The sequence below is a fragment of the Malurus melanocephalus genome, unplaced genomic scaffold (genome assembly GCF_030028575.1).
Source record: "Malurus melanocephalus ecotype Western Australia unplaced genomic scaffold, MMel_1.1 scaffold_30, whole genome shotgun sequence".
NCBI classification, from domain to species: domain Eukaryota; kingdom Metazoa; phylum Chordata; class Aves; order Passeriformes; family Maluridae; genus Malurus; species Malurus melanocephalus.
In genome coordinates, this window is record NW_026623262.1 from 49478 (window position 1) to 70048 (window position 20571).

Below are 20571 nucleotides of genomic sequence, written 5' to 3' on the forward strand. Positions count from 1 at the left end.
CAAAAACTTTGCTTCTATAATTTTGAAGTGTAAAAAAAAATTCTTACATTTTGTCAGAGAAATGCTGCTCCCTGAGAGAATCTTGGGGCTCTCTGAACCAGTTTCCCAAGCAGCACCGATCAGGGCAGCTAACAATCTGCACTGTGGAGGACTCCTCCAGGATTAGCTATGAACTGCATTTTAGGGTTTCAGCATCATCGTTTGCTAAAAAACTCCTTTTACGTCACATTGGAAAAGACAAAACCCTAAAACCGGAAGTTGTTGTAGCAACACCTGAATCTGTGCTACAACACACATACATCATCTCCTCAAAGATATTTAATATTGTATAATTTGAATTTTTCACTACTGCGCAAGGGAAAGCGCACTTGCAACTATTTTTCAGAATAAAAATAGGAAAGTGAAAACTGCAGAAGGATAAGATGAAGAASACCAACTTTTGAGTAAGGCTTATTGATCATTAACTAATAGCTCTACATCATTTTTTTCCCAAGGCAGAAGGGATGTGCCAGGTTGCTTGTATACTGAAGTTACAGTCCCCAAGACAGCCACTACACACACCAGAGATCAGCAAATTCAGAAAACAGAACTAAAACTACTTCTAAGGCATGGGAGSATGAGAAAGCCATGTGCTCCTGTATAAAAATGCATGTGATTCAGAAAGCAAATAGAGACTCTAGAGATAAAAATATAAAGCCCAAGAAAATACCACTGCCATCACACCATTTAACACATTAAGAACATTAGAAGGATTACCCAGCTAGCTTGCTAACCATCTGTGAAGCTGGTGAAGAGGGAATTTCCTCTGCTGTAACTAGCTGGTTGCAAACAACTGAACTCTCACTAGGCAGTCACTAGGTGCCTATGAGCACCTGTCCAGCAGAGGCAGATTCCTCAGTGCTGCCCCATCTAGATCTCTAAGAGGTGCTTCCATCTCATTTCCTAACAATTCCAGGACTTGTAAGGCAGTGTGCAGTGGCCTGCTCCTCTGAAAGCTGGAGTTACACTGGCTAGCACAACTCCTGCTGCATTTACCAACCATCCAAACAAACCCATCAGGTAGAAATTATACTGATTGAGAGATGAGGTTAAGGATCCTGCTCCTGTCTTTACTGAAGATTTGAATGAGGAGACTTGAGTACACCCTCAGGAAATTCATGGACTACACCAAGTTAGGTTGGAGTGTTGATCTGCTGGAGGGTAGGAGGTCCTGCAGAGGGACCTGGAYAGGCTGGATTTGTTGGCCAGGCCAACAATATGAGGTTCAACATGATCACGTGCTGGGTCCTACACCCATGCATCATTACAGGCTGGGAGCAGAGTGGCTGGGASGTGGCTCAGTGGGAAACGACCTCGGGGTGCTGGGTGACAGCAGCTGAACAYGAGCCCAAATGCCCAGGTGGCCAAGAAGGCCAGTGGCATCCTGGCCTGTATCAGGAATAGTGTGGYCAGCAGCACCAGGACAATGATTGCTCCCCTGTACTCAGCACTGGTGCCATCACACCTYGAGTGCTGTGTCCAGTTCTGGGCTCAGGAAGGACCCTGAGGTGCTGCAGCCRGTCCARAGAAGGGCAGTGATGCTGGTGTAGAGTCCAGAGCACAAGTCCTGTGAGGAGCTGGCTGAGGGAGCGGGGGTTGTTTAGCCTGGAAGAGGCTCAGGAGGACCTTATCATTCAATAGGAATACAATTCCCTGGAAGGAGGGACAAGATTCAGGTTGGACATCAGGAAGAATTTCTGCACAGAAAGGGTGATTATACATTGGCATGGGCTGCCCAGGGAGGTGCTAGAGTCACTGTCCCTGGAAGTGYTTAAGGAAAGACTGAACATGGCACTCAGTGCCATGGTGTACTTGATAAGGTGGTGTTCAGCCATAGGYTGGACTTGATGATCTCAGAGGTCTTCTCTAATTGATTCTGTGATTCAAAATACACCAAACTGCTGTAAGAGTGATTACTTATTTTTTCCTAGATCTAGACTCCAAATTTACAAACAAAAATCAGAACAGAACTATGTTTCACTGCACACATCCTGCTTTCCAAAAAGAAAATAGTTAAGAGCTTATTCTTCGTTTTCCTCAGCAGAGACCCTTGATAATCAATGTAATTACTGAAAAYGTACAAACAGCTTTCACTGGTCGTGCAAAACCAGGACAATAAGCAACATATGAACTAGACAGAACACTGGAATTAGACTCATCTGTAACAAAAAGAGGCTTAAATCATCACTTTACACRTGGACAATTAGGAATAGACAGTTCTCATTTGAGTTTGAGAACTTGAAGTTTACTGAAAGTTTGTAATACTTATCAAAGAACTTATATTCAATAAGATCTCTTTGGTAAAACCTTACAATTCATACTGCTTCAAAGTTTTAGAAACACATATTCCATTCATGAACTGTTCCATTTTAAAAACTGCAGGGAGAATTTGCAAAGATAAATCTAATGAAAACCAGACGAACTCTGGTTAATAATCTATGACTGCTATCTCCAATAAAAACCAGTAAAAAATGAATCCACTCCTACAACCTGTAAATCAGTTATATGATTTCTGACACCTCAGATTTTTATGTTAGCRAATTACAACATTGGTTGTAAGATTGCTCTGATTTTCTACATATTACTGGAATATTTTAAGATTTTTACCGAAGACTAACTTAAGACAGCTAATAAAATTCTGTCCCATTCATGAACCACCAGCTTCACAAGTCTGGTCTGCTAATTCATTTTCTGTAAGATAACTATGTTCAGTTTTTAATGAGTTTCCCTAAACAAAAGGATTTAATTTATAAAGATGTCCATCAGTCAAACACCAAATGAGAYGGTATCTCAGAATTCTACCAAAGTGTGAACTTTAGATTTCAACTGTAGCCAAAGGAATTAGTTCTCCAGGGAAATGAACAGACTTTCAGGTATATAATTTCTACCTATATCTCAAAACTGCCATATTCTTTTTTCCTTTCTTTTATTCCTATGTTCGATTTTATTGAGATGAAGTTTTATCGTAAAACAAACCTGCACAGACGTGAAGGTCAAAAACGTTGCAGTTTTCATTCACCCAGAAAGTTGCTTTAAATTAATGGAACAGAATGGCATTATACTTAAAATTAAAAACTGCTATTTGATCAGAGAGTTTACTCCAATTTTTATGGTATAAATAGGATGAGAATACATGGGCTGATATGTCATCCACTAGTGCACGTCCTTAGTTCATTAAAAGCTTCTTAACAGTGCTCTTCAACATTCATATATGGAACAGCCATCAGGTTTCATATTACACACATCTGTTTCTATTAAACATGCTGTAGTGTGAACAACATCAACAAGACACATATACACACTTTGAAACTCACCTCATTTGAAGAGAAGGTTAAAGTGTGTGAACGACCTGACAGATTTGGTTCTGTCACTAACCCTGAAAGTTCACAACTTGGCTTGCTATGGTAAGTATCATCTATGACAATTCTACTCTGCAAACAAGTGGAAATAATGTTTTATTAACTCACTTCTTGGMAAAGCAGGTCATTAGGTGACATTCTACTAATTTCCATTTTTGGTTTAAAAAAATAGTATGACTCAGTTACCTTTAGAACACCTATGAAATGTACTAACTACATCAAGCATTTGACTTGTTTTTGTTAAACTCCTGAATTCAGAAACACATTAACAAAACTGAAGCAACATCCCCGAAAAGAGCAACCTGTGTTGAGAATCGGCCAAAACCTGAAATGGTGTTAAAGTACACAAGAAAACGCATCAGTTACATTTTTAGCAGGCATACCACACTYTGGGAGAAGCAATTTAAACTGCATTTAATGGAATTATTCATGATGAATTGTATTAAACTAAAACCTCCACAAGCACTATGAATGTGCTTCAGAAGGTGGTGTTCTGTTGGCAAGATAAAAATCAGTCCTAATTGTTTATGGTCATTAAGATTTTCATGGCACAGAAGCACCCCCACCTCTTACAAAGCTGTGAAAACAAGAACTAGGCTTAGATTTCTCAGCTGCCCACTGTCAAACTACGGCAGTCAACAGTAAAATAAATAGGGTTTAAATTAGTTCATTAATGGAAAATACAAAGCTTGCCCAAGGACCAGTTTTCTCACAACTTTAAATTTTGATTTAAGGTACTGTAGTGTACTGCAGTTCACTTAACAGCTTCAATGAGGTGGTAAAAAACTGCCACAGGTTGCCAAGAGAGGTGGTGGATATCCCATCTTTGGAAACATTCAGGGTCTCAGGTTTAACAGAGCTCTGAGCAACCTGATCTAGTTGAAGATTAATTTCCTTAAGAAGTAAAAAARTAAAATTCAGGTTAGAAACATGACTAATGTACTATAACATGACTATCARATTGAAAGAATGTAAAATCTTCACAGCACTTCTCTTTACATTCAGATATTATACCTAGTCTGTCTTTAAAGAAAGCTTCTGGATCTCTATGCCCATCTTAGCATCCTAAAAAAGCAGGATCCAGTATGTATGTGTGTGTATTGTATCAGAGAATAGGACAGATTTATGTAAAGGGATTATTTAAGAATTGCCTGCAAGCACACATGATTTTAGTTCCTGTGTTTCTAGTTTCCACAAGGATCAAAAAGTTGACTCTATTTTGTACTGTAAGTTTAAAACTAACTTCAGAATCATTTTAAGAAAATGAAAACCTTCTAATCACAGTAACTTTAAAAGGGAAATTTTGCAAAACCAGAAACCATCTAATRAGGAATATAATGATACTCCTTACATCAGCAATGCTAAAACACAACTGCAAAAAATTATACACAATGCAAAAGATTTGGTTTAACAGTTACAGATTTTTTCCATGACCAAGTTCTTACTTTACGGTTTCTACTTTTACCTCTGTTTAAGAAATGCTGTCACATGATAAAATGGGATACTASAGACATAAAAGGAATAGCTGCTATTGCTGTACTTGTTATATATTGCTTTATTTATGAATTTGGAGTTAATATCAACAAAAAGGAGTATTCTTTCCTTGAATTCTGGGAAGATGACTTTGTCCCTTGCTTTTATATTGTTTCAGTAAGAAGACTCACTGCTGAGTGGTCAAGCATATTTCTTTGTCAGCTTTAATGTCTTTTCATAGCACAACAAGMTAAAGCCTTGTTACTGTGCAAATGTAATTATTAACTGTAAGTTAATATCAACAACAATTACTCATTCATTCCAGGCAGCAGCTACTGTCACATTAYCATCTTCACAAAAGACCCCAAACATCGCAAAGGGAAAACAGCCTGACTTTGGAGMGGTAAACTATGATTTTATGATTAATCCTTGTATGAGAATCTGTTCTTCAATGGGATCAGCTTTCTACCATTTTACAAAGCAGGAATATAGCTGGAGACTTGCATAATGTTCCACATGCTGGTTTGCAACTGGCACTAAGGAAAAGAGCAGCAAGCAGCAATTACATACTGGAGCATGAGAAGCAAACAAAAAAACCGCAAAGCAGTAGGCAAGAAACCAGCTGGAAGGTTGAGGTGGTAATCAACTTGGTAAGTATAGACCAGTAAGAAGACAAGACTATTATTTCAGGACAACGTGGAAAGGAAGAGAGCATCCAAACTAAGATCCATAACTTTTTGATTGCCAAGAAGTAGGTATCTATATGAAAACTTTAAGAGCTGCTTAAGCACATTGTGTTATGGCTGCTTATACTACAAATACAGCAGTGGGACTTTGACTATGCTTAGAAAAATTATTCRAATCAGATAGAAAGGAGCAATGAAGTGGGACGAATGGGTTTTTCTGAACCAAGGATTTCAAAAGACAAAATCACTGAATGCTTATCTATACAAAAAACACCTTTTGATAGCTTTGCTACAGCCTATTAAGAGACCAACCATGAACTCCTATTTAATCAAAAATTGTATCAAAGTATATGCATATACCTTTCAAATCCTTGGGTTATTTACAAAAACTTCTTTTGGCCACTGCATGCTTCAACAGAAGCGAACAATGCAGGAGCTATAAATACATAAGACTGACACACACTGGGCAATATTTTGCAAAGTTCTGTTCTACTTCAGAAATTAAAAAGTTTCTACTCGTATTAAGCTCCTGTGTTATAACAAGGACTGTATGGTTCTAAAACCACTTTCTCTACTTTTTAAAAACTAAGTATGCAGACAATTTACTACTACCCAGGGACTGTAGTTTCACACTAGGGAAACAAAGCATTTTTAAAAAAACGGTGCTACAACAGCCTTTTAGTGCAATCAGTATCTGGAAACATGGAAAACAAACTTGTTATCTGCAATCTCTGCAAAACATCAGTGACTTCCTGGACTACAACTGGAAACTTTCTCTTTCAGACATGGAACTCATTTCTCTCTAACAACACAGAAGAAAAGCAAAACATGAAAGGGTATTTCAGCCATCCAAAGTGAGGAAAAARTGTGAAACTCAAGAATAAACCTATCTTATAAACTTACTCAAATAATGCAATTTTCAATTTGACAAAATCCTAAGGAAACTAGAATGAGGTTAATAAAAGTACTAGGAACAGTCTTACACTGAAATAGGTGTTACCAAATATTCAGAAAGCACCCACATTAAACCTTTTACTTTCTAAAGCTGTTTTTTAAAAATAGTTAAGAACTGTGAAGATGGTAACTATGGTTATAAACTGAACTGTGAACCCTCACTCTCAAGATCTGGTTAAAAGGCTGAAATTATTAATTACTCAGGAGAAGTTTCCTGAAAGAAAGTGTTCTATAGATTTGTTTCTAGGGCTTTAAATACTGAATTTGTTAATAAAAACCAGGATGCCATCTTCCTCCACCTGTCCACTAYTCCAACCCTACAWTCCAGTATGGTAAGAACTGGTTGGSCAATTGCTTGGACAGCTGACCTCTATTTATGCAGGCTTCCTCCATGAACTAGTCTGGGAAAGAGATCTGGCTTTTAAAACTACACTTTCCTGAAGGTAGTGTTACTTTTAGCATTACCAACCAGTGAAAAAACATGCCCTATGATTTTTCCATAGATGGTGCTACTACAGCCTGAATAGCCTCTACTGATGCTTCAGCTGAAGAGAACAGGAAYACTCACACAATTCCTGCTTGTAAGGGCTGTAATATCTCAAACTTCTGCAGCACTGTTTGTGAGAGGTGATGTAGTCAAGGACTGAGTCATCAGGCTTCCAYATACTAACCACTAACGTTTTTACTTTATCAAGAAACAACATTTAAATATTCAAAACACAAATTAGTCATCTTTACCTTGCTTCTGTTCTTCTCTTGACCATGCTCACAACCATCCTGCCCACTCTGAGTAACATGCAGACTGCTACTAGAAATCTGAGGCTCTTTGTGGCTGTCTCCAAACCAGGAGAAGGGCATGCAGGTAGGAGCAGGGGAATCYGAATCTGATGCAGACAGATTGTTGCCAGAGTCATCCAGAAGTTCTCGAGAACCTCTGAGGTAAGCAAATTAAATTATGTTAAGTAACAACAGCAAAAAAACCTCATCCTGCCCCTCAAATACACAACCATCCCCTTAAAAGCAAGAACAAACTCAAGACACACCACTTATTTTCACCAGTTTCACAGAACAACTGATACTTGAAATGAAAACGTATACTTGCCTTTAAATATCCATGCAAAATAATGAGTTATTTAAGAACACAATTTAAGAACTTTTGCATTGTTTCACATAATTTAACAATTTCAAGTAATTACTAACTTAATTTACTCAACATTTATCTTCCTAAGCAAAATACAGTTTCARTGTTGTCTCCCCTACACTCATCTCCGTAACATTAAATCTCCACATAATTTTGCTACTGTTATACAAGAATGTACTTTAAGATCAAACATTAATAACAGTTTTATAGAAATTCTTAGTTACAAATTTTAGGAAAACAGTATGGATTAAACAAAAGAAYTACCTGCTCTCCAGAGAACCTCTTAGATTTTCTTTTTCTTGCTTCTTACCCTTGCCCCCAGATTTCCGCAATCCGCTGAAGTGAAAAAACACAAATTTCATAAAGCATTTATGTTACCTGGTGCAACATTTTTTAAAATCAGCCAGTTAGTTTTCACATTGAYTTCAACAGTTACAAAAAGCCACATTTGTATTGTTATACAAAGCGTGATTTTGCAGATTATGCATGCAGTTAAAAAGGTTATGGTTATTCATACTACATTTAAGAACCATGACAGTACCATTTCAAAGGCCACAGATAACCAAAATAAATACAGAAAATGCCTAAAGAAGCCTAGCATATAATCGATACAACCAAGAGGAAAACCATACCTCATTTCTACATTAATGCTCCTGTGCAGGGCATTGAGCAAAGTCACTAACTACAGTGTGTAAAATTAGTTGATTTTAATGTTATACATTATGATGCATTTATTGCAGTACCAGTCTAAGTCTTTAATGTCAGCTGGCTTCAACAAGCTTTACCCATCTCCAAAGGAGCAAGATTTACTGCCTCCAAGGAACAGCTCAGTAGGAAGCATCTATAGCCAAACCCTACGTAATGACACCTCTGCTGTGGAAGAAGGCAAGACAGGTATCTATTTTACACAAATCCTAGCAGGATGTAACATTAGAGCTGAAACACCAATAAGATTTTGACATAAATCTCTGCATGGATTTGCAGTTTGGTTCATAGTGGTCTATTCACACAAAAACAAAAGAACCCCAAGAAATTCTTTGAGGGGAAAAAAAACCACTGACAAATAACATCAAAATGCGGTAAAAACACAAATGCAATATTATGAATTCAAGATTATTAAGATTCTGTCCATCGATGTTGCTATGAAGTAGCATTACTGGATTTCCTTAACCTTGCTTTATTTAGAGAACACGATATTCTYAAAAGTAACACAGAACACCACTTATTTCCAAAGGAACACAAGTAAAATCTTACCCAAAATCTGGAAATCTCCTTTTGGACTTCCCTGATGGTATTCCTTCATTTGTTTCTACTGTCCTGTCTTCATTTTTCTTTTCTTCTGTTTTTCATAGAGGRGGTGAAAAATAAAAATGTTGTTCTCAAAATATCTGCAGTTTTCAACTAYTAATGATGATGCTTGTAAGTCAGATACTAAGACCTGGGTGACGGTGTTAAAATTCACATTCTTGCACGCAGATACTAACTGAAAATACTACAGCCATATAAGCCTGAGTTATTCTCTATGGCACCTTCCCATAATTCTGGAAGTACCAGGCCACTGAAAAATGGCAACACAACAGTTGCTGATGACTCTTCAAAAATATTGCTTTTGATAAACAGTAATTCTATACTGTCTACAGAAAGGTAAAACTTAACACAGTTGTAACTCCTTAGAGGAAAACAAGTTAGTTTATGACTACTTTTGCATATCTAATCAGTAGTTTTTTGATCAACACTAGAAMTTTAGCTAATTAGTTTCTAAATATGTAGCATCCAATAAATTATAACTACAGTTAAACTGGTTCTTTTTCCTGTCAACTTGAATACAAAACAAGAAGAATTACTGTTAATAAATGTTTGTTTGCAYTTGTTTCCAGAGTAATATTTTAAGAAAAGAGGTAATTTCTTAAACACAGCACAGTARGTTAAAATACAGACTGATACATGAMTGGATTAGAAGGCAATAGAAAAGATTAATTCAATGAAATAATAGGTAGACATTTAAGTACAGTTAAAGAGTAACAATCTAGCAGAAATAGCATTTAGTGCCATTTTGCTCACAAAGAGCGAGCTTTCAATACTAATCCTCATCTTTGATGTACTGCATTAATTAGCAAATCCAGGGGCCAATTTAGAAAACAAAAAAAAAGTTTGCAATGCTTCTGCCATCACAAAAAAGCTGCAGAAAAGAAAGCAAGATTACGTATATATTAGGTATGCATCTTAATAAGTGGTGTTCTTTTTAGACTATTTTTGTTTGAGACTTTACAGAAACATACAAAATAAGGAGAGTATAAAACAAATCCTGTTTCAGGGTATTAAAATTTTGTCTGGGCTGTATAGCAAAGACAGCAAGTATCATCTGCCTTTATACATCTGTGCTAGCTGATTACAGAAAATATCAAACATTTATAAGATTATATTAGACCCCATTTTCAATTATTTATAAGAAAAATGCCAACTATTCCTATCAAATAATGATTAGTAGTGACTAGGCTGATTGTAATACCTTTAACCTTCTTCTAGTGACAAACATCCTAAAAGGGCATGATGAATAATGCAGTAATTCCCACAATACTCAGAATMTGTATCTTGTTTGAACACTTGGATAATGTCTGGAAGCACAAAGCCAACAATGATTTTTTTTGGGAAGCAGGAAATCTGTCAAACTTACTCTCCAATACATCACCACTTTTGAGTCTAGTGTTTTGCAAAAATGTATTAGGACCTTTACTGATTGCATCTAAAATTCGTAAAACTTCAATCCCRAAGAATTAAAATAGTAAGCGCTTAAAGTCTTACCCTTCATTTCTTTCCCTTTCCCTTTTGCTTCTCTTGACTTAACATTCTTGAGATACCCTTGAGGAGAATTTGGAGGCATCCCTTCAGGAGGAGGTGAACAAGTGGTGGCCGTGCTATTTTCRTTGTTTGGTTTGTGGACTGGAGAAGAGTGCGTGGAAGCAGAAGGACTTGAGTCTAGAGGACTTTCTGTGCTCTCTCTTTTCTCAAGCTTTCCACTCTTGTAATCTGCATCATCCAGGCATGGGAGAGGTAATTTTTCACTTGTTTCTAAGGCCTTTGTTAGGTATGTAGTGGAAGATTCTCTGGTGAGAACACTATCTTCTGAATCCKCATCCTTCAAAAAATTCAAAAGTCATTTTGTGATAAACATGACATATACTCATTGATTGTCGCTCTTTTACCAGGATGGAAGCATGTGCTAAGCAAATTTCTTCCTCAGTTCAAGAAACACACACCACCTAAATCATGTGATGCTGATTCAATATCTATCCACCAGTTATTTCTGCACATGTCAAATCATCTTTTTCCAGCCAARTCAGAAATGTTCTGGTACACCTTGGCCATACCAATTCAATGCAGTCTAACTGAATTAATTCAATGTTCTCCTTCTGCGACAGGATCTCTCATATATTGACTATATATACACCTCAATTCTTCAATTGTTTTCCAGAAACATGGAAACATTTTATTGATAAACTTCTTGTAAACTAACTGATGACTTATGGAATAATGAAGCATTTCGGAACTGTTTAATTTTAGAGGAAATTCGGTAACTAACTTGTTCCAGATGAAGGAATAGCGAGATAAATCAGTGTATTTCACAACACATCACTGTATCAAAATCTTTCAGTAAGCAGAAGTAGAACAAGCTTGTATAGTTCTTTGCTAATTTCAAATTAACTATGCCACAAAAAATATGCCAGAGTTCACAAATATGATATAAACCCAAAAAGGTTTTTTCACTTGATGCAGCATAAAAATACAGTGCTATGGCTGAATGAAGCATAGAGAACACTTAAAATTGTTGATACAACCAATATGAGATGAAACTCAACACATACTCAGGATCCTGAGTGTGATTACCCACCAGTGTCAGTACCTGTAGATTTGCAGTCTGTTGTCCACCCCCAAGAGATTCTTTCAGCTTTGATCGAGAAGGTGGCTGGCGTTTTACTTTCAAAGCAAGCTGAGCTTTTGCTTTGTGGGCACTGGTGTCTAATCTGGGAGTATCCCCAACAAAAGCATCAAAATCTGCAACAAATATGTACTTTAAAAAAAAATTAAACAAAAAAACCTAACAAAAATTAGGTAGGCAAGTTCAACAACACACTGTCCAGAAAAATAGTCAAAATTTTAGTCATAATTATTCTGTTACCCATTACTATATGAAAATACTTTTTATATCATACTACATTGTTTTAACACATTGCAATAGCAATTTCTAATTAATTTGAAATATACTTTTACCCAACTTCTTCAAATAAAAAAGAATAAAATCCAACAGAATATAATTGTATTATGGCTTGGAAACTAAATTTTATTCTCAAAGAGATGAAAATTCRTGCCCAAATGTGCTTTCCTAGCTTCATTATTTATGACAGAAACTCTTTACGAAATAGGAAAGAATTTACCGAACATTTAAAAAATTCAATTCTCATTTGTACCTCCATCTGCTATTTTACAACACTCTGGGCAAAAAAATACAGGACAAAATAAATCATAGCAAGTTGGCTGTAAATCATAACTTAAAATTAATGGGATTTTAAGTGACATACCTCAGTATTTTAGTCCCACTAACATTATTCATTTCACTAACAGAGAATCTGAAGAGTGGTTAAAATAGTTGTCCCTCCWTCTATCTTCTCTTTCCCACATTTAAGAAATACATTACAACAATACTAAAAATGTTGGGGAAACCTAAACTCAAGTAGCCACACTGACTCAGGTCAAACATTTACCCAGTCTATACAAAWTAGTAAACRCTTCRTTTCTCTTMACMACAAAAAAACCACTACACATGTAAYTCCTCCTAATTTTCCTTAAGTGCAAATCAAAAATCCTACAACCTACTTACCAGAAATTAGCATATCTACAGAATTTATTCTTTCTTCTATTGATTTGGTTTCTTTYCCATTTTCTTCTTTTATCTTTGACTGTTCATTAGATTGGCCTGGACTTGGACAGCCATCTTCCAATAAACTTCCACCTTCAAGCACATAAGACATTCTCTCATACGCTTTTAATTTATTTTCAAGCTCCGAAATCTGCAAGAATTAAAACTCAGAAGTGAGATACAATTCTCCAAGAATGTAGAAGTTTATTTCAAAATATAATAATGCTTTACTTTTTCCTGATATATTTTCAGTTGTTCTGCATATTTCTGGTCTCTCTCTTCAAGTAGCTTTGAATGATCTTCTTCTTTCTTCATAAATTCTGTTTCTCTGGTGAAAGAAATATATATATATATGTCCATTAAACAGTAATATACAGAAATACAGAAAAATAGGTTAAACAGAAATATGCACAAGTGCATTTACTAAAAAGCATTCCATTAGTAAATGGTGACAAAAATCAGTCTGCAAGGTATAACTGATTCATTAATCTTATAATGTCATAAAATGACATCTATTTGTAGGCTTTTAAGGTCTTCAAAAGAAAATACAGATGACTGTAATTTACTCTGGGCAGAAAAAGTATGCRTGGCAACACTTTTTCTGCAAAGTTWCAACCATCTCTCATTTTAAAAGTGGCAAGTTGCATATGCATTTAAGCCCGAAATACATGCATGACTCTGATCATTACATCTTAACTCTCTTCCACAAAGATACATGCACACAGAGATATTTTCCTTCCAAAAGCTATGGCAAAATTCTTTGTAGGAAAATAAATTGCATTTCAAGTTTCTACTTGATTCATCCTACAGCAATTGCAACAGCTGAGTTTTACAAAAAAAAAACAATGACTACAAGAAGGAAACAAAAAAAAAGCTGGTTTTGCTTGCGTCATATGGAATAACATAAAAAAACAGAAAATAAGCATAWAACATCCACAATAGATACAAAAGCTTCAGGAACAATCAAATGAGGAATTTGATGTGCAAAAGGGAATCTGCTCAACAGTGCAGCAATGGAAACTAGCATGTTAGCAGTCATCTTMACGTACTTTAGAACTTCCATGCGGATAAGCTTGGGAGGAGAGGGGAAAGGAGACCTTTAAAAAGCTCACCAAACAGCACAAAAATGTACTGTGAAAAGTAAYATTTCTGGATGTGGACTACAGAGCAGAAGATCATATAAACTGCCTTTAAAAGTAAGTAGCAAGTGCAGAAACTGGGAGCAAGATTGTTATACGCTTACAGCAACCATCAAAAGCAACAGTTGTGTTCTGTATGATCAAGACACATCTACAAATATTTTCCCATTACCTCTTGTTTAGCTAAGAGGAAAAAACGTAGAACAATTAGACACAACCACATAACAGCGCTCAAGTCCTAACAGGTGTATCTAATAAACAATATTACTTCTACTAAAAATCCCAAACCCTTCAACACATTAAAGATACTGTTTCCATGCTCCCATTTTAGTGGGCTAGATACATATCCCAAAAAATCCAGTTTTTCTCACAGTTCCTTTTATTCCTCCTCCAAGATGTGACTCCTAACTCTGACTAAATTTCTTGTATCTGGCTATTATTAAATACCCTTTGATGCCTACTCTACATTTAAGTCAGTCAAAGCAGAGGGTTTTTCACAAAGAGCAAAAGGTATTGCCAAACATCTCAYGTCAAATTTCAAGTAGCCCTTTAAAAATTATAGATGACTTACAGCTCTTTAACTAAGTTGTTTTTAAGAAGTTTTTACAGAAATAAAATAGTTTTCCTTAGCTATGAATCAAAATCAGCAGCAAGATTTTTGGAGAACCTTTTCAGAAGATGATGATGTAAATTATTTATAGCCCACTGCTTCCATAAACTCTATTAAGTGAAAAGAGCGTAAAGGAAATCCCACCCCCCTATGTACTGTTGACAGCTTTCTCCAAAGTGTGCAAAACATACAAGCAATAAATATGRACCTGCTTTTGGGGTACTTACTTTTGTTGGTAATCTTTAAGCAATTTCTTGGCCTTGTTGTATTTCTTTTCAAGGGCATCACATTGTTCTTGAGTCTCTTTAAGACGCTCGTTTACTGTTTTGCATAAATTTTGTGCCTCTGACCAGTAGGTCTCTAACTTTTTAATTTTCTCTTTGCTTTCATCCAAGTTTTGCTGTAGTTGGGCTCGATTAAATTTCCATTCATTTTTTTCTGCTTCGACAACTTTTAACTGAAAAGATTAACACTTAAGGAATTAATTTAAACTAAAAGATGAAATAAAAAAAGTTATAGATACATGTTTCAGTGGAGAATAGCTAATAATAATTACATACTTATCAATAATATTAAAATAGGACACAACTTTGAAAGTGTCCATAAACTCTGCCAACCCTTGCTAATCTAAGCAAGCTTAGAACTGAAGCCCAAGAGTTTTTAACTGCTTCCTCGTTGGTATTGCTTCTTTCTAGAGAGATAAAATGACCAAGACCTTTATTATTAGCTTATGTTGTTCAAGATCTCACAATATCTTAACATCTCTGGAGAGGTCTATTTTGAATACCTTCAAAGGCAACTAGAGATAAAGCATCTCAACCTAAGACAACTCCCTGTCCTACTACTTTGTTGCCAGCAGCTTTTTGAATAAAGATAACACAACCAGTTGATCTTCCCTGGTAACTTTATAGGTCTTCTAATAAATGATGGCTTGCCCATGGTTTCCTTTGTTTGAGCTACTGTAAAAACCCACCAAACATTCCCTCAATAAAGGAAAGAGATKCCACCCCTTCAGCTTGACAGCAGCCACATTATACAAGGAAATGTTAACATGTGAAGCTACCCAAGCCTTGGATGACTGAACAGGCAAGATACTGCTTGGTTTGTCCATGCCYCCTTCTTTGGGGACATTATTCACACTGAGAAAATCACTACTTTTGAAGCCAGTTAAGATTACATGCCAATAGAGCAAGGATGTTGAAAGGACCAAGAATTTTTTCAACTAAAAACAGGGGTGCAAGTTGTACTAACACCAACATTTTTAACAGCTGTTTTGCAATCCAGTTGGGCCAAATATCAAGAGGAAGRGAACTGTCAGAAATCAAAAAGGGAACTATCATAAGTAGCTTTGTCTGCCTCACCTCTCTACTGTGGGAGTTCTCAACAATTGCAAAGTGCATGAAATGCTCCAATAGATATTGCTATTGAAAACTATTGCAAACTGAAGCACTATGCCCTCCTCACTTCCTATCTGTTTCCAGCAATGTGCTGCAACTTGTCCTAGGATATGCATTTCTGAGCAAGGCAACACAGAAGGGCAATGGCATAAAAGCAGCTGCTYGCTCCCAAACAGTATTTTTAGAAAAAGACCATGTACAAATCTGCATCAGTGGAAAAAGCAGCAAGAAAAAACAAGAAGCCCTTTCTCAGAACAAGCACAGGCACTGAACCAATCTTCAGGAAAAAAAAATGCTAGAAAATAACTCTCTGCCCAGACCAGGTCAGAAATTTGAGGAGGGAAAGAGGGGAAACAGGTAACAGAAATAACTTTCTGGTAACAAAGACAGCCACAAACCATGGATTTGGCAAGACAATTCTCAAATAAAACAAGTTCTATTCACTGATAATATTCTCATATTTGTTTATGAGCTGTTTTATACAGTCCACCACTATATTCAGTTACTCTAAGCAGTAATACTGAAGCCTTCTTTTAAAGTGGGGGCTTGGGGGATGGGTTTTTTGGTTGTTTTGTATGACTTTTGGGGGGGGAGTATGGTTGTTTAGGTCTTTTTTTTGTTTTATTGGGAGGATTTGCCTTTTATTTTTGCATGGTTTTTTTTGTTGTCAAATTTTTAATTCGAGTATAGCTCTTCAGCTTAGAAATCTCTGTCTAGTATGACATAGAGTGGATAGCCCCAGAGGCATAAAAGGATTGCTGCCTTTCTCATTCAGCCTATTCCTGGTAAAATGAGTAGCCATAAAAATATAACCAAAAARTCCCCAAAACAAACCATCCAACAAAAAATCCTATCAATAATAAAATAATGTCCTTTGAAAACTTACTTTCTCCTTCAGYTGATTCACTTCAGCTACTGTTACTGCATGTTTTAACTGCAGCTGAAACARATGAAAAAAAATTGTGTGAGCACACACAAAATTACATTGGAAAATGCTAATTTTAAGTATTTGTCCATGATTCCCTTTTTCCTCAAACCACTGTTAGAATGGCATAAAGTCAATGTAATTATTTGTCAGTTACAGGAGAAGTAACCATGAGCTTTATTTAAAGAAAAAAATGACTCAAACCCCACCAAAGCTCCACAGTACGTAACCACCTATAGTTAAAAATCTCACATTGTTGTCCATACATTAAGAATACATTGATGATTACTATAATGTTTCACTGCACCAGGGGAATGAAAAGGCAGCAAAGCACTTATGATAACAACTTCTACACAGAATAAAGTAAAAACAGTACTAAATAGTTTTACAATCAGCACTTTAGAATCAATGTACTGCCTTTGTTTTAAATTAAGCCATGTATTTTTACACCATATATCTTCATAGGATTATTCGAAATAAAAAAAGACTACACTTAAGCCAAATGTAAAGATTTTTTTTAACAAGTATTAATTGTTCCTTGTATCTTGCTTTCCATTGGTAACTCTGGGGGGAAATTTTAGTTTTTGGCAAGGCACAGTGCACCATACACAAATCAAAACAAGTGAATCCATGGCTATTCTTCATTTAGATTATGTTAGTAACAGCACAGTAATGATTCTAAGAGAATATAATTCTACAAGAATATAATTGTATGSCAAGTAAATATAGCATTAGAGATGCTTCAGCCTGCTGCTATGCTTCCAAGCCTAGAAGAATTGTAAATGTTCTCTAGAGATCAGTAGCCTGCAATTTCTACTTCCTCAATGACATCTGCAATGTTATCAAGAGAACAAACATAGGAGATGTGCAAATKACTAATCCTTCACAAAAATAAGCTGATGTTGCAACAAATAGCAACTGCCAAAACAGATTCTTTGCAGCATATTTTTCTCCTCAAAGAGTGAAAATGACAGGCACTTAAATCTACCAGAGAAGCCTGGACCCCTAAGTGCCAAAGACTGAATCATTTACGTCCCTGACTAAATCCCACAGCCCTGAATAAAGCAAATATGCTCTTTTATAAAAACCCTGGGAAAAGAGAACTGTACTATTTCCAATTATGTTAAATTGTGATTCACAGTCTGGAATGTCCTGTTGAGTTCACAAATCCACTCCTTCCAAAAAACACACCATAAAAATACCTTCCAAGACAAAAATATGCCTAACTACAGGATCAAGTGCTTTTATGTACACTGATTTCCCAGGAGACTGCAGGGACTAAACCAAGAGATTAGGTATGTATTTCCCATTTTCTAGAGGAACATCTCACAACACTTGACACCATTCAGAATGGGTATATTTGCCCCCTCCCGCCATGCTCTCCTCTGCAGYTAAAGCCATTCTACTGGGCAGCAAAAACACATGCAAAGACCAATGGGCCACAGAAGAACTAGGAGAAGCATCCTATCTACCCAATGCAATGTTCAGCCATAACAAGGACAGAGGTGGGCCTGGGTTCYACTGTTCCCAAGGGCTTTAAATTTCRTTTAAAAAAAAAAAAAAAAACTTTTTAGTGTAAATATGCATAGGGAAACTGGGATATAAAAAAGTACAGAAGACCTACATTTCAATGGACATCTACCAGAGATATTTATTGGTGACGCTGGGGAAAAAGACCCCAAAATAATGAGAGGGGTATGAAGATTATATCCAAATCTTACAAGGTTCAGATGTTCCCCAGTGCATCACAAAGAATATTTAAGAAACTGCTACAATACCTCCTTAAATTTAAGAAGAGACTGTGCTGAATCCATATCCAGTAGCAAACCAATATCTTCATTTTCAGGAAGATCAAAAACTTCTACAGATGTTCCATGTAAATGTGACTCATATGTATCCTCCTCATCATCATCATAGTCATCATCCTGACAAAATGAGAAAAGCATAACATTCTGTAACACACACACTTTTGCATTATGGTAATTGCAATAACCAAAGCACACCATCAAGGAATCCAAACAGCTGCAAAATGTTCCTTGACTAGTTACTAGTCTTTTTTAATTTCTTATACCTAAGTGTTACAGATGACTTGTAAACACCTTCATCCAAGTACCACAAAAGAAAGCTAAGAAAGAYACGCATAAAACTACCACATACAGCTGACAATTAAAAGTATATTTTGGATTACTGACAAAGTGATAATCGTGTGCATTTGCCTGTTTTTAATAAGTTGCCGTTTTGTCTTTTTTTTTTGCTTCAATTTGATTAAACCTCCCCAGTTATTCCATTAGCAGAGTATGTCTGATGTTTTACCTGCTCTGTATCATCATGACCATAGTGCTGCTCGTAGAGACATCTCTCCTGCTCTAATGTCTCACTAATCAGACGGGCTACTTCACTCTCTGCCCCTGGCTTCTCTCTCCCAATCAGAAACCTAGAGGAAAAAAACAAATTATCATGCAGGTAAAAATCTAAACATAACCTTAAGAAATGAGTTTACTATGCTGTTGCCTTCCACAACATCTCTGTAAAATTTTCATACTATGGTTTTGCATTCTCTATGAATGAAACATGACAAAAGGAAACATACGTACCTCACTGTGCCTTTGGTGTTCTTTAGTACAGTGGCGGCAAAGAACTGAGTAACTCCCACTAGACTTATGCCATCAACCTCAACAATCTGATCATTTACTTGAATTCTGCAAAATAAATAAATGCTTAGCTATCAGTYAAACAAAAGTATTTTGGCTTGAAATATTTTTGACATAACAARTATCAGTTAAAACTCATGAATATTTATAATGACAAATTCTGACTCCATTGAACTTCACTGCTTAAAAACAGTCTCCTCATTCTCTGTTATTATGCAAATCACCAATTAAAACTTACAGAGTATTTGACTTGATATTTTTTATACTATTCACACAGTGACTGGTGTCCTGGGGCATCAAGACAATTTTGTGGTATTTCTACACATAGGCTCATTTTAAACGTTTCTCATATGTGCTGTATGCAAATTTACAGTTACTTAGCAAAATTGTCCTATAGTAAATAACCAATTAAAAAAAATTAACATAAAGCAGGAATGTAATATTTACTCAGCTGCATTCGGTTTTTGTACTTTTATTCACAGTATTCAGCATATCTAATGAAAGCAACCAGGCTCAGTTGGAAATTTGTAAAAAGCATAATCAATTCAAAGAAAAACTCACCGTCCATCCCTCTGAGCAGCTCCACCATCTGTTATTGTTTTTACAAAAATACCTAGTTTTTCCAGTCCCTGATCAGCACCAACTCCCATTCCAATGATACTGATGCCCAGACCCCTGTCACCTAGGGGATTCAAAAATATATTAGCTGCATGACACACGATGTAACAATTGGCAGTACTGAGTTTTTTCAAAACATTTCAAGTCCTCCCACACAAAAGGCAATGGAAATTCACTTTCAAAAGAGAAAAAATAGAACATATTTTATATCTAGATACCATTYAAAGTCATTTTGTCCTGTAGCCTTCCTAACTTCAATTCAATATGACAATTTTAACTAACTAGAGGCCTGTCTAATGAACACTCACTAAATTCACCAGAACTAGCCACAAATCAAAGCCTAAAAACACATTCAAAAAATCAAGACCTAAATTCAGGGAATATACAGTTTAAAATGGTTGTATCTTTTGTTCACATAGTATCTCTTGCAAATGTTCAAGGTTTGACTTGCACCTTTTTCAATTTCCACAGGAAACACTTCCATTTTTTCCACYCTTTTCTCAAGTTCATACTCGGCTGAGGCTGCCACAGGGTCAACTTCTTCATTACGTCTATCATAGTCTTCATTTGAGTAAGTACTGAAAACCTAAGAAATGGAACAGAAAACTTTTTGAATGTCTTTTCGCCTCCTTTCAAACATCACATAATTGAAAGACAATCAGCA

At 36.0% G+C, this 20571-nt stretch overlaps 1 protein-coding gene across 6 annotated transcripts in view; it reads right to left on the bottom strand.

Annotated features, from left to right (window-relative positions):
* The window catches only part of LOC130572170 (neurabin-1-like), a 39721-nt gene that overhangs the window by 5053 nt on the left and 14097 nt on the right, over window positions 1-20571 (bottom strand). For 3 of the 6 annotated variants that reach the window (XM_057363650.1, XM_057363652.1, XM_057363651.1), the window contains 15 exons: window positions 20361-20493; window positions 19851-19971; window positions 19233-19337; window positions 18952-19072; window positions 18417-18563; window positions 16600-16653; window positions 14544-14773; window positions 12799-12895; window positions 12529-12718; window positions 11542-11705; window positions 10455-10788; window positions 8907-8991; window positions 7917-7988; window positions 7250-7445; window positions 3354-3470 (listed from right to left, as the gene is read on the bottom strand). In XM_057363650.1, the coding sequence (XP_057219633.1) occupies window positions 3354-3470; window positions 7250-7445; window positions 7917-7988; window positions 8907-8991; window positions 10455-10788; window positions 11542-11705; window positions 12529-12718; window positions 12799-12895; window positions 14544-14773; window positions 16600-16653; window positions 18417-18563; window positions 18952-19072; window positions 19233-19337; window positions 19851-19971; window positions 20361-20493 (2166 nt within the window). The remainder of the gene's footprint in view (window positions 1-3353; window positions 3471-7249; window positions 7446-7916; window positions 7989-8906; window positions 8992-10454; window positions 10789-11541; window positions 11706-12528; window positions 12719-12798; window positions 12896-14543; window positions 14774-16599; window positions 16654-18416; window positions 18564-18951; window positions 19073-19232; window positions 19338-19850; window positions 19972-20360; window positions 20494-20571) is intronic. The other 3 variants (XM_057363653.1, XM_057363655.1, XM_057363654.1) reach the window with 3 other exon arrangements.